Source organism: Podarcis bocagei (genome assembly GCF_964188305.1).
Source record: "Podarcis bocagei genome assembly, chromosome: 13".
Classification (NCBI taxonomy): Eukaryota; Metazoa; Chordata; class Lepidosauria; order Squamata; family Lacertidae; genus Podarcis; species Podarcis bocagei.
The window spans coordinates 2,919,965-2,938,290 of record NC_138138.1 but is presented as its reverse complement, the minus strand read 5'-3'; the positions used below and the strand labels follow the sequence as shown (position 1 = coordinate 2,938,290).

Below are 18,326 nucleotides of genomic sequence, written 5' to 3'. Positions count from 1 at the left end.
TGGCTAATGTGCCTAGTCAATAAAAAAACCACTTTAATGTTTTAAGAAATAGTTAAAAGGCAATTGTTATCACTCTCTTATGATGTTTATTCAAACAGAATTCCAAGTATATATGCAAGTTTATATGAAGTGAGGTATACATCAGAACAAAATGAGAATGGTGTTGAAAACGATCATTTCAATCCAACCTCCTGAATAATAACCTCAATGCCAATATACATACAAGTTCAAAATATATAAAACATCACAACAATCTGGCTTTCTACTTACCCCATTCAACACTTGGAAGCAGAAAAATAAAGACTCAGCTTTGCAAAGTTTATGTGGCTCAAACTGGTCTCAAGGGTTTTGTTTCACTAGAGACTCTCTCCAGTAGTGCAACCCCATAGCAAAGCATCCATTAACCAGGACTGCAGGGATGCTACTGTTCACCAACTCTCAAGCAGCCACGTAGCTTTAGAACATGAGGTTACAAGGCAAGCCTTGGCAGAAGTGGGTGAAAAGTAGAAGCAGAAAGCAGCTTCAGGTACAGGCGGAGGCATTAACAGCAGAAGCAAGCATCCAGGCTTTAAAAGCTTACGGGGGTAGATTATTGGACCAAACTCACGTCAGTTGCAAACTTACTGAAACAAACAGAAAAACCAACAGGAATGAATGTGGTCCACTGTTTAAATATCCTGGTTAAAAAGACACATAATCTAACACATCAACATATAATTACTGAAGCCTGCTTCCTAAGCTCTATTATAGTCTTCTGCACTCAGTGCTGTTTTGAAATAGTGAGAATTTTGACAATTCTATGAAGTATCTGCTTTTACTCATTGTCTGTTTGTGTTGATTCTGGCTGGGATGTCTCTGAATCTGAAAAACAAGAGGTGACAGAAAAATGAGCATTTTTTTCTCACTCAAAGACATTAAATATCAATTTCTTTCTTGTACAAAAAAGCTTCTCTGAGGTCATTCTCTGAGCTTCATCTGAGGATGGCTCTGCTTGTGTAATATTGAAATGAACTAACAGCAATGAAATTGGGTTGCTCCTTGTACATTTGGACTGCTCTTCCTCTTTCTAATTTCCTTTTCAGTGTGAACAGCGTTGCTTTAATAGTACATTCTAGGGGTCTTAGGAGGAGGGGACGACAGAGGACAAGATGGTTGGACAGTGTTCTCAAAGCCACTAACATGAGTTTGACCAAACTGCAGGAGGCAGTGGAAGACCGGAGTGCCTGGTGTGCTCTGGTCCATGGGGTCACAAACAGTCGGACACGACTAAACAACAACAACAAGGGGTCTTAGATGACCATAAGCCTAAAATGTGATGCAGCAACAAAAAAATCCAATGCTCTTCCAGGCTGCATCAACAGAAGTATAGTGTCCAGATCAAGGGAAGTTAATAGTCCGGCTCTATTTTGCCTTGGTCAGGCCACACCAGGAATACGGTGTCCAGTTCTGGGTGCTACAAGGAGGATATTGACAAGCTGGAAGGTGTGCAGAGGAGGGCAACCAATATGATCCAGGGTCTAGAAGCCAAACCTGCTGAGGAATAGTTGAGCAAGTTGGATATGTTTAGCCTGGGAAAGAGGAGACTGAGGGAAGATATGACAGCCAGCTTCAAATATCTAAATGACTGTCAAATGAAATATGGGATGCTCTTGCATGGAAACCCAGAAGGCCCCGAGAGCATCCTAGAGCCCGCATGCTGAGGAGGACTTGTCTGTTAAGCAATCTGGAGAGTTTAAAAGTAATCTGCTTTGCTTGAGGGGAGGGAGGTAGAAGCATAGAATTGTAGAGTTGGAAGGGACCCCAAGGGTCACAAAATAACAACATATCATGCCCATCTGACTGGGTTGCCACTCCAACAAAATCTAAAGAACACAATAAAACATCAACCATTAGAAAGGCCTGCTCGGCACACCAGCTCTGGAAGGTAAGGCTGGGGGGGCAGCCGGCCCATTTTTGCATATATGCACCACCCCAGAACATTACCCCCCCCCACAAGATGCAACCATACCGTATATGATATTTTTGTATGTTTTTCTTGTTGGTGCTTTTAGTATTAAACCACTTCAAGAGGTTACATAGGAAGCAATTCATAAATGCAACCAAATCAATAAATGAAATGAAATGAAATGCAAGTGCTGTTGGTTGCAGTTTCAGATACTAGAATTGCATTTCTTCCCCTGAAGGTTCAGGTGTGCACCTTGGGTGTGTTTCTGGGCTCTCTGCTAACACAGGGAATTAGATGTGGTATCCAGAAGAGCCTTTAACCAACTTAGGTTGATAAGCTTGTTGTTACCCTTTCTGGATAACCTGTTTTAGATGTGGCTACCCAGCTATTTGTGGGGGCCAAGCAATCAGTTATGTGACATCAATATTGTGCCAGCTACAGTGGCTGCCAGCTTGTTCCCAGTCCAAATCAAAGTGCTGGTGATTGCCAAGGAAGCTCTAAAATAGTGGTGGCAAACCTGCAGGCTGTATCTGAATGTAATAATGCATGATTAAAAATGCTTTAAAATAGTGCAGAGTTGGTGGGAAAGTCTTTTGGAAGGCAGTATTGAGAAGTCCAGTGCTCACCACACCAACTTTTGCCCCTGGAAGGATACAGGTAATATGGAGCAATATGGAGACCCTGTTGAGATGCCTGCAGCAATATGGAGACCTGGTTGAGATGCCTACAGTAAAATGTATTAGTTTGGCGGTCATAAGAAACAGGGTCTTCTCTGCCCTGGCCCCTTACCTATGGAATTCAATCCTTGGGGAGATGCCCTCCCCAATTTCACTTCAAAGTCACATCTGTTTAGAAAGGCATTTGGAGTTTAAATTGGAATGCTAGATAATTGGGGCTCTTTGAGCAGGGCTTGTTTTAGTCAGTTTTATGGTTAGATGGAAATAGGGTGCTCTGTTTATTGTTCTATTAACGGTTTTGATGAATTGCATGTGAGGTCTGTTCTAAATGGTAGTACTGAAGTTCTTTAAAATAACAAAAATACACTTTTTTATATCCTCAGTATTCTATTACATTGATGACTTCCACATTACAACCCCCCCCCCAAATCTATGGAAATACTGTCCTAGAATAGTAAATTCCATGTTTAACCAGCACACATGAACCAATGGAGATGGTGCTGATGTGGGATCCATTAGCCTGCCAAGCACAGGGCATCCCATGTGTGCAGGTAGATTAATGAATACCTTTAAACTAAATTCCTAGGCCGGGTGTATGATTCTAGTCATGCCATGGAATGCTGTGCACCTTTACTTGGAAGAAAACCCTGCTGTCAGTGGATCCTACTTCTAGGTAAGTGTACAGGACTAGAGCGTCACAGTGCAATCCCATCCATGCCTGCTCAGAAATATAAAGAAACACTGGCTGAATGGGATTGCAGCACAATTTTTAAAATGATGGGTTTTATGTAATAATTGAGGCATATAACAGTTGTTATTCTGACACACAAGAGTTCATTGTCCTAATTTGGATTATTGTCCTTTTCTAAAAGTATTCTGCTTTGCTTTAGTAGACCTCAGCTGCATGAACAAGTTTAATAAACGTCTTAGAACAACTCTCCCCGTCTCAGCCATCCTGGCTAATCAGTTTTCTTTCCTTTTCTTACCTTCTCCAACACAGCACATACATGGTCCCTTTAGAAATCACTGTGGATATCTTAACTTTGCTTGATCCATTCTCTAAAGACACTACAACACAAATATAACCTTCCTACCTGTGAGCTTCTGAAATGTGGAATTAAGTTCTAAGAAACAGTTTGGATGTGATAAATTCTATATAGATGGAAACACTTGAACTACATACGCCTTCCAACCCTACTATTGTGTATGTGCTTTACATCATGAACTTTAGATTCTTCTTGAGTTTGCAGCCTTCTGCATAATGGCCTCATCCAGTGAGGCACAAGTGGAAAATAAGCAAGTGCTGTAGGACTTTAATTTTGTTTCTCCAAACAGCAGCATCCCACAAGGCATTGCACGCAGCTACTCAGGGGGTTAGACTAGAATCAGGTATGGCCAAACCTGGCCCTCCAGCTGTCTCAGGACTACAATTCCCATCATCCCTGACCACAGGTCCTGTTAGCTAGGGATGATGGGAGTTGTAGTCCCAAAAGAGCTGGAGGGCCAAGTTTGGCCATGCCTGGACTAGGTGATCCGCGGGGTCCCTTCCAACTCTACAATTCTATGGTTCTAGTGTTTTTAAAATCAGCCAGTGATGCAGTGCAGAAAAAAATGAAGTAAGCATCACTGCATATGCCGATCTCCCTCTCATGATTGGGGACCTTGTGTAGAATGTATCATTGTATTTTATTATGAATTTCCAAAGCAAAACTTTCAACCAATTTAAAATAAATGCAGTGTTACTGCCCTCTATTTGGATATGCCTGAGAATAAAAATTGAGAAGAAAATATTTTCTTCTAGGTCTGCTAATACCCAATTGCAAAGACTTGAGGGAAGTGAACTTAAGGGAAGTGTGAGGTGTTGAGGAGTGACAGGAGAGGCTGCTGCAGAATTTATGAGAGCGCCCACCCCTGGGACACCAAAGGAGATCTCTGCCTGTCGATAACAGCGAATGGGTGGGAAAGAGAAACAAACCACTGCTCTATACAAAGCAAAAGGTTTTTCCCCAATTAATTAATTAAGCTAGAAGTAAAAATTCATATTAAAAACATTTGTAATAAGCTTTACGTTTAAAAAGGTTACTTTCCTTCAGTGTTAAATTCTATTGACAATTAAAGAAAAAGACTATATATGTTTGGAAATGAATAATTCTTAGATCTGTTAAGGCAGAAATGGGCTGGTAGGATAGTGTTTTGGGTGGCATACATTCTGAGGTTGAAGAATGGCTTCTTAGGCTGGGCCCCCATTTCAAGTCCAGATTGAGATCTAGGTTTTCTTTTGTATGACAATGTGTGTTTCCTAGCTTTCTGCCTCTTTTCTATTTTCTTCTGGTACTCACTTGGAGGAAGAAGAGAATCTGTAAGAAACAACAGAAATGGAATTCTTTATTTAATATGCATTCATGTCATAAAATAAGCCTCGGTTGCTTTAATAGTCTTACAAGGTATTTGTTAGGGGGCAAATGAGCTAAAAAGGTGTCCAAAAGCTTTTGAATACAATAGGATATTTGCACAGGCTTCATTCTGTAAATGCTATTATCTTATTAGAAGGCAAGTCTTTTCAAAAGGAGCATTGAAAAATAAATATTATATCTGGGTGCCATTTATCCCATGCTACCTTGCATCTTTAAGTGGAATTATGATTTGGCATAAGCAACGATGTCCGATGTCAGACTAAAGTCCAGTACATGCTGCCCTGGAAGCAATTTCCATTGGAGTTTACAGAAGTTACATATAAAACTGTGTAAAGGTTTAGTGTATAACATACAGCACTCAAGTAGTTTATTTTCTATATGCTCTACAAATACTGCAGAATGAATGCAGATTAAGTTAGCTCTACTCTATCTGAACAGAAACAAAATCCCAAAAACTTGTCCCGAATAAACAATATACCGGGTTTGTAGGCAATACGAAGAATAAGCTATGAATTGAAGCCCAATTTCATATATCTACTGGAATGTTTTATGGGATTAATACACATATTTGCATAGGTCTACGTCACAAAGAAAGACATAGGTCAGTAAATACTGCTTATTTTTTTAAAGTCTAAAATGTTACCATTAGGCTGCGAGTTCTTTTTCTCCCAGTCATCACGCTGTTGAAGCCACTCATCTCCATAACCACTGCTGATCAGTTTGCTGAAGTTTACAGGTTCGTTTTTTTTGTGAGCAGGCCTATACGAGAACACCAAACAAGAAGCAAGCCTTTTATCAAAACTGGTACCCATCTTTTCTTTTTTTTTACTATGATAACAATTTTTTAAAATAGGGAAATAAAAGTCGTTGACATTTTTAGAAGAGTGCCATGAGTCCAAATGGTCAATGGTTATACCTGGCGCCATGGTTTTTCAACAGTTACTTACAGTAATTTACTGTTAGTGTTGACAACAAACACTATGTACTGGGGAACCTGATGGTCATCAGAGCATCCCAATGCAAACATACAGAGAAGCAGAGAGTCAAAGAATTACATTAGGTGGATCCAAATGTTTGAGCATGTCTGGTGAGGTTTTTAAACACCAGATCTCTGTGGTATATTAAAAAGTGTTTTTGAAGCTTCCTTTGGTATTAGAAGCATTCTGGCTTTGTGGCAAAAAGGCCTCTAGTAGAAGTATTTGCATGGTTCTTTGAATGCCAGCTGGTAAAACAGATCCACGTGCAAATCTTCACAAAGGGACAACATACATTGATGCACACCTTCTCAACATCCAGCAGTGAAGAAAAAGTTGTTTCAAGTAACCCCAGTCAAAACAGGAACTACTGGTAAATATGAATGACTAAGACAAGTAACTTATGTGATCGAAAGACGTCAAGCCTACAGCAATCCCAAATGATATCAGGGGCATGCATTGCTGAGAGGGCGCAAGATGGCACAACCAGGCACCCCCACGACAGGCTCCCTCCCTCACCAAGCTGTGCCCTGGCTGGGCCTTCAGGGCTGCAGCAGCAGCAGCACCTCCTCCTCATGGCCGGCTGAGAGGGAGGAGGATGGCGGCAGCAGCAGCGCCACCCACCAAGGAGAGGCGAGAGCCTCTGGCAGCTGTTGCTGGTCTGCCCTCACTGTGAGCTGGCTTTGAGCCTTTCTCCATCCATCCCCTTGCCTCACTCGCTGCCGGCTCAGACCACTGTGGCTTGGTAAGCGGTGAGGGCTTGGGCTCGCGCAGCCACACTCTGCCCCTGCCCCAGCACACACACACACATCCTGGGTGCAGAGAACCTGTGCTACGCCCTTGAATATGTTCCCAAAATAAAGCAAGGTGTACTCTGGTCTCCATTTTCACCTGTTCCAGATTACCAGTCATGTAACATGACATCCAACGAGGCTTCTCATCTGGTACACTGACAAATAACTGAAACAGTGTACATATGATAATCTAGGGTAGTTTTTAATAAACTACACTTTTTTAAAAAGTGTGCATACTGCCTCCCAAATATATCTTATTGTGATTATATGCTTATTGTTAAGATCAGCATATAGCCATCACTATGATGCAATACACTAATTCATACTCAAACTGAACTGGAGCAAAGGGTAACAATTTTATGCACAGCTTTACACTGGCAAGTTGAGTACTTGCACATCCATCTGTAAGGTCTGGATTTAAAACACAGCAATTATATTTAGCTAACATTGGAGGGAAGTAGAGTCGGTTTCCTCCATGAAATTCTTTAGTTGCAATAGGTTGTGGTGTTCTGTGTGGGTATCTTGGCGTTATAGCAGGAAGCTTTATCTGTGTAAAAAAGATAATGCTAATTCAGTAATGGACATACATATACCTATGATTAAAACAGGTTGAAATAACAGCTAAAAAGAAAGAATATTCCCTGCAATATATTCTGTAGCAATCTGTACATGGCTCCTGTATTAGGCTCCTGTTTTTGTGATGTTGTCGCTCAAAGTAATCTGATCTGACTAGGCTGAGAAATAGAAAAGTTTGATATGTGATGACTAGAACTTTTGAGTTGGGCTGATCAAGACTGGACCCGTTCCCCATATGCTATCAACCCAATTCAAATCAGTTGTAACACAACATGTAGATTGACCCTTAGCATTACTTCCAAAGGGTGGTCAAGGTTGCTTAGTTTCTGTTAGGGCTTTATGCAAGGTTAAGTGCACCTTTAACGTGCAGGATTTAAATATGTACACTGAAGTGAGACGGTGATGGAAGGAGCATGTGTGCAAGTTCACATTTGCAATGTTGTGTCTGCGCTACCTGTGTTTATTCAAGTTCTGATTACCAGTGGTATGTGCCATTAGAATGCTAAAATTGTAAGCTTTATCTTAAAATATGAGGGCCAAACAGCCCGTGCTGTTATATGCCTCTTTAAATTTTGTGTGCAGATTTGGAAGGAAATCCCCCACTGGTGACAATTTAGGATTTCCTCCTCACCCTACAAAGCAAATACCAGAGGAGGGGTTTTCCTCAGGAGGAAGGCAGAGAGTTAAAATTGCTTTATAAACCTGCTGTGATTCCAGTTACGATTAACATCCTGCATGTTAAATACAAGAACACATTTAAAATCTTGTCAAGTTTAGTCTCAGGTTTTAAGAAAAAGCTCACATTTTCGAGCAGGTGCATACTTCAGAATGACAAAACTTGAGTACACACAGGGTGATGCATACAGAAACTTCAGAATTTATTAACCAAGGTAAGAAATCATGAGTGGAATATGAGCTTCCACGTACCCATCCCAGTCCCTCCACCACAGTGAACTCCTTAGTCAGGCTGATTGGAATACTAAAAGAGCATTGATTGGAACAGTACTAAAAAGGCTTTTCATGCTAACCAGTTTTATTCTTTACCAGAATCTGAAACTTTGAAGCTGGCTAGAAAACTATTAAAAATACAAATGCATCCAGGAATCAACACTGACTTTTAAAAGGAGGGGAGACCACAACAGTAACTTGGAGAAAGATTTTGCACTGATATGCTGATGGAATCGCCAAATACCTGTTTCTTGCCTTAGTCTTTAAAATGGTCAGTTTGAGATTTTCCCTCTGTCTTTTATCAAATCCAATTCTAGTTTCAGAAAAACTCACCTCTTCTTTTGTGCTGCCTGGAGAGCCCTCAACTTGTACTCCATTTTCCTGTTGGGATTTTTTTTTTAAAAAAAAACATAATTTAAGTAATAGATCTTAAAGATAACAGAAAAGAGATTAGGAGTGTTTAATGTTTTACAAAAATGATCAGCTTGGTCACATAAAGTGTATACTACCTGACTTGCCTCCGTACAAACTTCATTTCAGAAAGAATAGAACCTTTCTGCTTGGGGGGGGGCGAGGTAAAATTTAAATCATGAAAATGATGTACACAATATTATGTCTCCTCTCTAAGCCACAGCTCCAGCAAGATTCTGATACTGCTTTTAAATTTTTTAAAAAAGGTATCCCTCAACAGATCCCTTTGTTACTGATTATCCCATTTCACATCTAGTTCCATACTCTTTAGAAACAGAGTATGGAAGCTTTAATAATAATATAAAAAGATAACCAGTGTTCCTGAAAACACTCCCAAATAAACATTAATGTTCAGAAAAAAGAACATATATTCTGGAAGCTGAAAAGAATGGATCTATAATCACTTGAATAACCTGATCCAGAATGCACAAGAGGCTTCCATGTTTTTAATGAGACCTGAGAAGAACCCTCTGGGATTAAAATGTTTTTGTACTGTGATATGTCCTTAAGGATTTATTTCTTTAACTGGAACCAACACACTTTCCCCTGATAGAATAAACTAAGGAGGCTGAACTTTAAACAGTACTCTTGGCTAGTATTTCTTATATCCTGACAAAACAATTAAAACCCATAACTCTAAATAAGCAGGTATCTGAAAATAGTTTATGACTGCAATCCAGTAATGTACTTATCTGAGAGTTAGGCCCATTACACCCAATGGAACTTGCTTCTGAGAAGATATATAAAATGAAAGTTTCAGAAAGCTAATGAAATTTAAATCCAAGATTTCAGCAGTTATTTCTCAAGGTTTAGCCATAAGGGTTGGCCATCAGGCAATTAAATTAAGTTTATATGTGATTCCTGTTGAAGGACAAAAGCCACACTATCCATTCAAAGTTAATTTCACCCAATTCAGTGGGAGAGGTTTTAATCAAAACAACTTTGCTACTGAAATCAACTACTATGCTTCATTTTGGCTGAATAGTGCCCAATATTACTTCAGAGGGATCCTTAAAAGAGCTGGGAGACAAATGCACCAAATTAAGATACTATGACCTGGTTTGCATGCGGTGCTATGCCAAACTATGGTTCGATGTTACTAAGCAAGGATGCTGGTGCAGAGAGCAAAAATCTCACCTGCTTCACTTCTTCCCTAGTCCTGCTGTTGCCACGAATGTCCTCAAAGGGCACAAGAAGCTATCCCTGAACAGAGAAATCTCTTTCCCATTTAGTCAAGGTCTTAGTTTGACAAAATTTGTATAAATTAAGCAGGGAAATTAAAAAAAACCAACCAACCTGATAATAATTTTATTAGTTTGTCAGCTTAATTACAATGATACAAAAAGCATCTTAAGTCATAACAAGGATCACAGAATGAGTTGGAACGCCACCTCCCCCCCCCCCAGGGTCATCTAGTTCAAATCCCTGCAATGCAGGAACCTCAACCAAGTTACATAAGAAATTTACACCCTTCAAAGGGATTATTTCACACTATATTCTTCACTAGTGGGAAGTGCTTGGCACTTCCCAGGAATCTGAAGAAACCCCAAAATATTGCGATGTTTCAAAGGATAGTGTAATTAGTGAGTTTTAGGGCTGTGCCCAACTATCCACTTACCCACCCGGGCTTCACCCTTCCCTGGGGAATGCTTGACCCAGCCCCAAATCAATTTGAGTGTGGCAAAGGGAGCTAATGTTTACTTAGCGTTAATTTGGCCTGTCATCTTGATTCAACGTGTCATCTGGCATCTAAACGTAGACCACCTCCTCCACCTTGGGAACAATCGTGCTGACGCTATCTCTTCAAAGGCATCTAAGCTTGGCACTGGTTGGCAACGTAAGAGTAAGTAAGAAGAGTTTGGATTTGATATCCCACCTTTCACTCCCTTTAAGGAGTCTCAAAGCGGCTAACATTCTCCTTTCCCTTCCTCCCCCACCACAAACACTCTGTGAGGTGAGTGGGGCTAGGAAACTTCTGAGAAGTGTGACTAGCCCAAGGTCACCCAGCAGCTGCAGGTGGAGGAGCGGAGATGCAAACCCGGTTCCCCAGATTACAAGACTACTCTTAACCACTACACCACACTGGCTCCCATCAGATCACATCAGATTTGGCACAAATCACATCAGATTTGGCAAAGTTCCACCAAACAGGGTGATAGTATCTTTAGAGGTGTACAATTCTGCGTAATTTGGACCCGTCATGCTATATTGGGCAAAGTCATATATCAATCCGTAATCTTGAGTCAACATGGTGCCCAGTGTCCAACTGTAGGATTAGACCACCACCTCTACCTTGGGAACTCTCTTGCTGGGTTTGGTGATGTTATCTCAAGAGGCATCTAAATTGGTGCAAGTTGGAACTGTCATTCCAAATTGGGCAAAGTCCTATAAAATGGGGTGACAATATCTTCAGAGGTATAAAAATCTGTGCACTTTGAACCCATCCTACCAAATTGAGCAGTTACACCAAAGTCACATTTCGGTCTGCCACCTTGATTCAAAATGGTGCCTGGTGTCCAAAGACAGATGCATATTGCCACCTCCATATGAGGAACCCTGATGCAGTTTGGGGACAATATCTCAAGAGGCATCCAAACTGATGTGTGGGAAAATGATTGCTTGTACATGAGAGCATGAGCAAAGTTCTTATTGTTGCAGGGTGATCTCATAGCTAGAAGCATCCTTGGAGCATGAATAGCGCGTGAACAGCTCGTGCTGTCCTATATGATTGGCTAACGTAGCATGGCCTGATCGCTCGCACGGTTTATGAAGGTCTTTATCTGCTGGCTAGAACAAATTGCTTGGCTTGTATTTTGTATCTTTCCTTGGCTTGTATCTTTCTATTTCACACAATAAAAGCCATGCTGCCAAGCCCTAGAGCAGCCATATTTCGGAACCCCTCTTGGTGTGAGACTGATTTTTCCCTGGATGCCGAGCTGCAACTCGACACTGATGCAGGTAGGAACTATCCTGCCAAATGGGACAACAATATCTTCAGAACCATCCAAATTGGTGTAGTCTGGACCTATTACACCAAAAACCAGGCAAACTCACACCAAAGTCACATTTTGATCTGCCATCTTGATTCAAAATGGTGCCTTGGCATCCAAACATTGATGAAAACTGCCATCTCCCCCTCGGGAACCCTTGTACAGAGTTTGGCAACAATACAGTATCTTGAGAGGTAGCCAGACCCATAGAGAACAGAGACATACAGAAAAGCGACTATCCAAAATATATGGTAGATTTTAGCACCCAAATACCATACTTTTTCCAAAAAAATGTTGATTTCTATAACCTGTAGGCACACTTCAGCTGTTTCTAAAAGTGACAAAAAGTACAAGTGTCTGCACCCCAGCCCCCAAATCTGCTGCAGTTCATGGAAGACATTATATATGAGGATTGTGATGTTAAGTCCTACAACACATTCTGGGGCTGGAAGGTAAAGGAAGGGTCTGCAAATAGTCTAGTTTTAAGGATTCTGGAGTCTATACAGAGCCAACATCAATTTAGCCGCTGATCGTTTCTTTCCAGTTCCAGGACACAGCTTGGTTCTGAATGAAACAGCATCATATGGCGACATTTCATGTTCAGTGCAAATAAGCTTGTGTAATTCAATAGGGAAAAAAATTATGATTATTTTCATTTATTACCCACCTTTCATCCTAAGACCCCATGGCAGTGATTATTATGTGACCTTAGGGTGAAAGTTGGGTAATAACTGGTTTCCCACAGGCATCTGGCTGACCACTATGACAGCAGGAGGCTGGAGTGGGCAGGCCATTGGCCTTGTCCAGCAGAGCTCTTCTTACGGAGAGGTATATTTTTAGGACCCACCTGATTTTTGTGATTGTAAGTTGCTTTGGGGCCTGAGTCAATCAGAGCTATAAACACTGTGAACACCATGGGCTCAGAAACAAACTGGCCACTAGTGCAGCTGTTTTAAAACAGGGGTTATGTGAGATCGAAACAGAACGCCAGCCAGTAATCTGGCCGCTGCACTTTGGACTACGTAATTGAAGCTCCTGCTGTGTCTTCAAGGGCAGCCCCACACAGAACAGAGGGCAACAATATGATCTGGAAGTTATCACAGCATGGAGTACAGTGACCAAATTGTTTTGTTTAAAAGGTGTCGTAGCTGGTGAACCAGCCAGTTGGGGGAATAGGCACTCCTGGTCACCAAGGCCACCTGAGCCTCCAGGGTCAGCGCTGAATTCAAAAAACACTCCCAGGCTGTGGAGCTGCTCTCACCAGAACAAGCCATCTCCTCACCTCCTGGACACCAGAACTTGGGACACATAACACCTCTGTCTTTTCAGGATTCAGCTTCAGTTTAATGGCCCCCATCCAAACCACTGCCTCTAAGCACCTGTCTAACACCTCAACTGCCTCTCCTGATTCAGATGAAACAGAGAGGTAGAACTGGGTGTGATCTGCATACTGATGACGTTCCACTCCAAATCTCCTGATCACAGAACCAGAGACCTCATATAGATGTTAAATAGCATGGGAAACAAGATGCGACCCTATGGGACACTACAGGACACCAAATGCTAGCCTCCCATAACTACTTCTTAGAAATGTCCCAGGAAGTAGGAGTGGACCCTGAAGCACAAGGTCCCCAGCCCCAACCTCCCTGAGACAATATGCTCCTCTAGAAGGATATTGTGGTTAACAGAATTGAAAGCCACCAAGAGATCAAGCAGAACAAGCAAACTCAAGCTCCCATCTCTTTCCCAACAAATGTCATCAACCCAAGTGGCCAGTGTGGTTTCAGTGCCACGGGCAGGCCTGAAACCAGAGTGGAATGGATCCAAGTAATCAGTTTCCTCCAAGCATGCCTGCAGCTGGACCAACTTATCGAGCACCTTGCCCCCAAAGGGGATATGATCATTTTTAAACACTTCCACAAATTCTATGAAATGAGCCAGTCTGGCTGCTCCTGCCTATCAATGTTTTTAGCCAATGAGTGAAGACGGATTTGTGACTGATAAGTGAGCTGTTTGGACACCAGATAACAGGAAACGCTGGGTCCTAAAGAGCTGCTCTTCCACCCTGCCCTTTAGGGCACTTTTCCTGCTTCTGTCTTATTTTTTAGTTCCTGGAATCTCTGTCCTCTTGCTTTCCCTAGCAGCCAGGGTGCATTTTGTTTGTGGTGGCTTCATCTGAGATCAGGTAGTTTCTAGAGGTTATTTTCTGCAAATACTGCTAAACAATGTTTGAGTGGATGTTAACTTCAAAAGGAAAATTTGAAACATTTGCAAAGAGGCATGTCACCTGCTGTACAGCAGTTAAAGATCAAGCACTCATTAAGAATTCACTGTATAGTTAACTTACAGTATAACGTAATCTACTCAGAAGTAAGTTTCTTTTTATTTAATGGAGCTTGCTCCCAGGTAAGTGGATGCAGGATGGCAGCCTAGGCTTTGGTTTAGGGTTGGCACTGGGGGGAAACAGGCATTTCTGCATCGCTGCAGACAGAAAATCAGTAAGTGAAACCTTTTTGGTGGGGAAATAAAGTCATGGGAAAAGCTTCACCATGACTGTACTCTCTAATTTTGTGTTATGCCGCACTCTCCATGGCAGCTGTGTTGTGTTATGCCATGTCATTTCCCCATGGTGGCCATTTTTTGATTGGCACCCACAGCAATACCTGATATAGATCTGCCCTGAAATCTATGGATGCAGGGCAGTATACAAATTCTAATAATAAGAAGAATAAGAATATATTTTCAACTGCAAATTTGACAGAGACCCACATTATGAGACAGAGAAATACAAAACACCAGATGTGCTAGTTCATTGGGATTTGCGTGAGGTGCTGCTGTCCTGACCCACTCACCAACCAAGAGAGGTTCACATACCTCTCTTTTCTCTTTGTTCTCTTTGTCTTCAGCATCTCTTTGCCAAACACTTTTCATATCAAAATCAAAAGGCCCTCTTTTAGGCTCATAGCTGGCAGGTTGATCAGCCTTAAACTCCTCGTGGATCATGTAGTCTGGCATAGCTGAAACTCGAGGCCTGCGGAAAACAGTTTTACCGTTTACTGTGAAGTATTTTGTTATGAAAGGTTCCAGGTGCTTCCAAATGCTGTGACATTTTCTTCCTTTCAACATTCTTCAACTCCACTCTTCCTCAGTCACCCAAAAGAGATTAGCATGAAGACAGAATACTTACTTAGACTCATCAGCTGCTGCTGCTGCTGCTGCTGGTTTCCCATGATGTGTATACCACTCAGGTGCACCATAAGACCCCAGAGACACTTTCCGTGGGGTAGGTGTAAAATGTCTCAACAAGTCTTAAGTGAAGGAGACAAAGTTATTTCAGTTTTGTTTTTTTAAGCAAGTAGATAACTAGTTTTCTGGACATTCTTAAAACAAGAGGGCAATATAAAAAATGCTTCATTCTATCCCTCCCCATGAGATTAAGGGGCAAACTATACTAGGTGACATAGACCTACGACAGGATCTCCTGGTGCTGGCCCTGCCACTAGTATGCAGCCTGCAATCACCTTTCCCTGAGGGAATGTGGTCCTTGGCCCTAAGAAGGTCGTCCACTGCTGCTCTAACCAATGTGCCTTCCCAACAAACGTTTCAAGCATGATTTTTTTTAAAGTAGACGGGGAAACTTATTTTCTCTCACACACACACACTCATGCACCATGGCTCACACACAAATCTGCCTGCCCTCCCCAATTCCCTACACTACAAAAAAGAATACTGAAAATATCCAAATTGTTTCAAGAGAAACAATCATTTGTCAGAAGATCTCTACTTACTAACAGAGCAAACCAATATACAGAAATAAAAACACAAAAGCAACTGCATTTATGCCTGGATTAACTCCCCTCCATGCTGATTTACAAATAAAATTGTTCCCTGAGGCTGTTACTTATCTGGGAAAAAATGTGCACGTTTCCTCTGATAGCTGCTTTCAGGTAAGGTGATGCATTTACAGCTTGATTCAATGCACTTTTACTCTGAAGTAAACCCACTGATTTGAATTGGCCTTACCCAAAGGTAAATGTGCAATTTTTAGTTACCGTATGAATTCAACCAAGATTGCCACAAAAGGTTACAGAATACTGCTAAAATTGTGGGTTCTTTCAAAACAAAAGAACCTGCATTTCTGCAACATCACAGCTTTCAGGGTGGCATGGAACATCCATATTTTGTGTTTTTTATCCTCCCCAATGTCCCCAAATTTCTTATAGCACTTTCCAGACCATTTATATGTATAAGCCTCCTGAAATTGCCATAAGATTCATATGAATTTTAACTACCAGGTCGGCCTCCTTGTTTTGCCAGCTTTACATATTCCGAGTCAGTGTCTTTAATCCACTTCCTTCGCCCCCCAAATGTAATCTCACTGTGAGGATCTCCAAAATCACCGAGACCTGGGATCTGGGATGTTGGCTGCTGTTGAGCTTCAGAATTAACCGGCTCCTCTGATCGCTTGAGTGGCACGTGATAGTACCAATCTGCATCAACAAGCAAAAAGATGAATATCACATTTTTAGATTTGTATTATATTAAGTGGTATAAACTTAATTTGATTTTGTTCTGTGAACCACCCCGAGACCTCCAGGTATAGATAGGGCAGTCTTTATATATTCAATAAGTAATAATTATAATTATTATAGGAAACAATGAAAAACAGGAAAACTATTCCATTTTTTGTTTTTTTAAAAGCTTTTATAAAGAATAACTTATATAACTTCTACTCCCCATTACTACAAAAATCAATGGCCTAATATAACAGGAACCCACACAATTAAAAGCCTGGCTGCCTCTCCTGGTACTGTTCATCAGTTAGAAAGATCAAGGGCATTTCAATGCCAAGTCAGATAGAAATGTCTCTACATCAGGATAGCCCAACCTGCAGCCCAATGGCCACACATACCCCCCCCAAGCTCTTTCTGTGAACCCCGCAAGGTGCTTGGCTGCTGCTGTAACCCTCCTGGCTTTCTCCTTTAGCTCTACACTGTTCCTCATTGATCCAAAAGGCATCATTTACTGCCGCTTTCCTGGTCTTCCTTTCCTGCCCTTTACTGCAAAAACACACCAGTCAAATGGTTTCTTCTTGACTCCAAGCAGCTCCATGACTGCTTCTGTTGGTCCTCTTTTAGTCTTCTCCTCCAAACTAGAATCTTGGTCAATTTTTCCCTCCTGGACACAACAACAAGTGTGCACAAGAATGTGTATGTGTGCAAGCATAGGAGCCAACTCCTAGGGGTCAAGGCCCCTTCGGGGGGCAGCTATCCCCCAAAGTTGATGGGCATTGCCATTCAATGGTGTGTGCACACCACATTTATGTGGGGCGTGGCTTACCTGGGCTCCCCCAGTATTTTATTCAAGTTGGCACCCCTGCATGGAAGAGAGAATAGGAGCTTTTCTCCTGGTTGCCTGCCTCCCCTTTTATTTTTTAAATTGCCAAGCATGTAAAGCTGAATGCACACAAGTTAAATGTGCATAAGTAGTGAGCTTACTGTACAAAATGAAGATGTCTAAACACTGTAAACACCACAGGATCTAGTTCTGAGAAAGGTATTATATAGTCCCGAACTAAAGTTTGAGAAAAGATTTATGCACAAAAATGGAAAGATACAGCCCTACCTACTATGGGGAAATGGTTGGTAAAATTATTCGACTTAGCTGAGATGGCAAAGTTAATGCGATTAATTAAATAAAAACCACTTACATTTATTAAGGATTGGAAACTTCTTATGGACTTAATTGTGTGAAACAGAAAATGAACTTGTAATAGCTGGATTTTAAGACTGAAAAAGTATTGGCGTATAGAAAACAGAATCGCTGGATGTTCCTGAGCCTCTGGGTGAGGGCTGGCGGGACGGCAGGGGCTGCCTTGGCAGGTCCTGTTTTCAAGACCACCATTTTCTGCACCTGCCTCTTGCCTTTATTTTGCACTGAAGACACTGATCCATAGTCATTATTCTTTGCTCCTATCAAATTCAAATGTAAGCTATTTTCACTAAAATAAAAGAGAGCGCAGTTTTGAAACGCTTTACATGAGAAATATCACATTTATCAACTGTGTACTTGCCACATGGTGCGTATCGATTTGGGGGTCCGCGAGGCTCTTTATTTGTATTCCTCATACCTGCACAAGGGGGAGAACAGGGGCTGTTTTCAAAAGGAAGCCTTTGGCCAAATCCCCGCCAAGGAAGCCAGGCGAGCCGGCCAAGCCTCCCCCATTTCTGAACCCGAGAGGCTTTTGCGCCAACTTTCCCGCCCACCTCGCAGCATCCTGAACCAAGTGCACCGCAGCGTCGCTGCAGAGACGGAGCTGCCCGACTCGGGCCCCTTCTGAATCCCCGGGTCCGCCGACCCGATTCCCCGCCGACCCTCCCGAAGGAGACGCCGCCCACCCCGAGCCAGCCGGGGCAGGCTCCTCCGACGGCCGCGGTTAAGGCTGCCGGGGGAGCCGCTCCGAAGGCGGTTCGCCCGGCTGGAGACCCTCCGCGAGAGGAGGAGGAGGAGGAGGTGGACCCTTTCCTCCCTGGCCGC

The 18,326-nt window shown here is 42.1% G+C and overlaps 1 protein-coding gene across 5 annotated transcripts in view; it reads right to left on the bottom strand.

Moving 5' to 3' along the window:
- Positions 1-63: 63 nt before the first annotated feature.
- The window catches only part of LOC308572472 (uncharacterized protein C7orf57), a 21,936-nt gene continuing 3,673 nt past the window's right edge, over positions 64-18,326 (bottom strand). For 3 of the 5 annotated variants that reach the window (XM_081168588.1, XM_081168591.1, XM_081168592.1), the window contains 9 exons: positions 17,863-17,919; positions 16,082-16,279; positions 14,977-15,097; positions 14,664-14,820; positions 8,662-8,709; positions 7,251-7,351; positions 5,680-5,795; positions 4,829-4,979; positions 64-861 (listed from right to left, as the gene is read on the bottom strand). In XM_081168588.1, coding sequence (XP_081024714.1) covers positions 819-861; positions 4,829-4,979; positions 5,680-5,795; positions 7,251-7,351; positions 8,662-8,709; positions 14,664-14,820; positions 14,977-15,097; positions 16,082-16,279; positions 17,863-17,919 — 992 coding nt within the window. In that variant the 3' untranslated portion in view covers positions 64-818. Of the gene's footprint in view, positions 862-4,828; positions 4,980-5,679; positions 5,796-7,250; positions 7,352-8,661; positions 8,710-14,663; positions 14,821-14,976; positions 15,098-16,081; positions 16,280-17,862; positions 17,920-18,055; positions 18,118-18,326 lie in introns of those variants that run through there. The other 2 variants (XM_081168590.1, XM_081168589.1) reach the window with 2 other exon arrangements.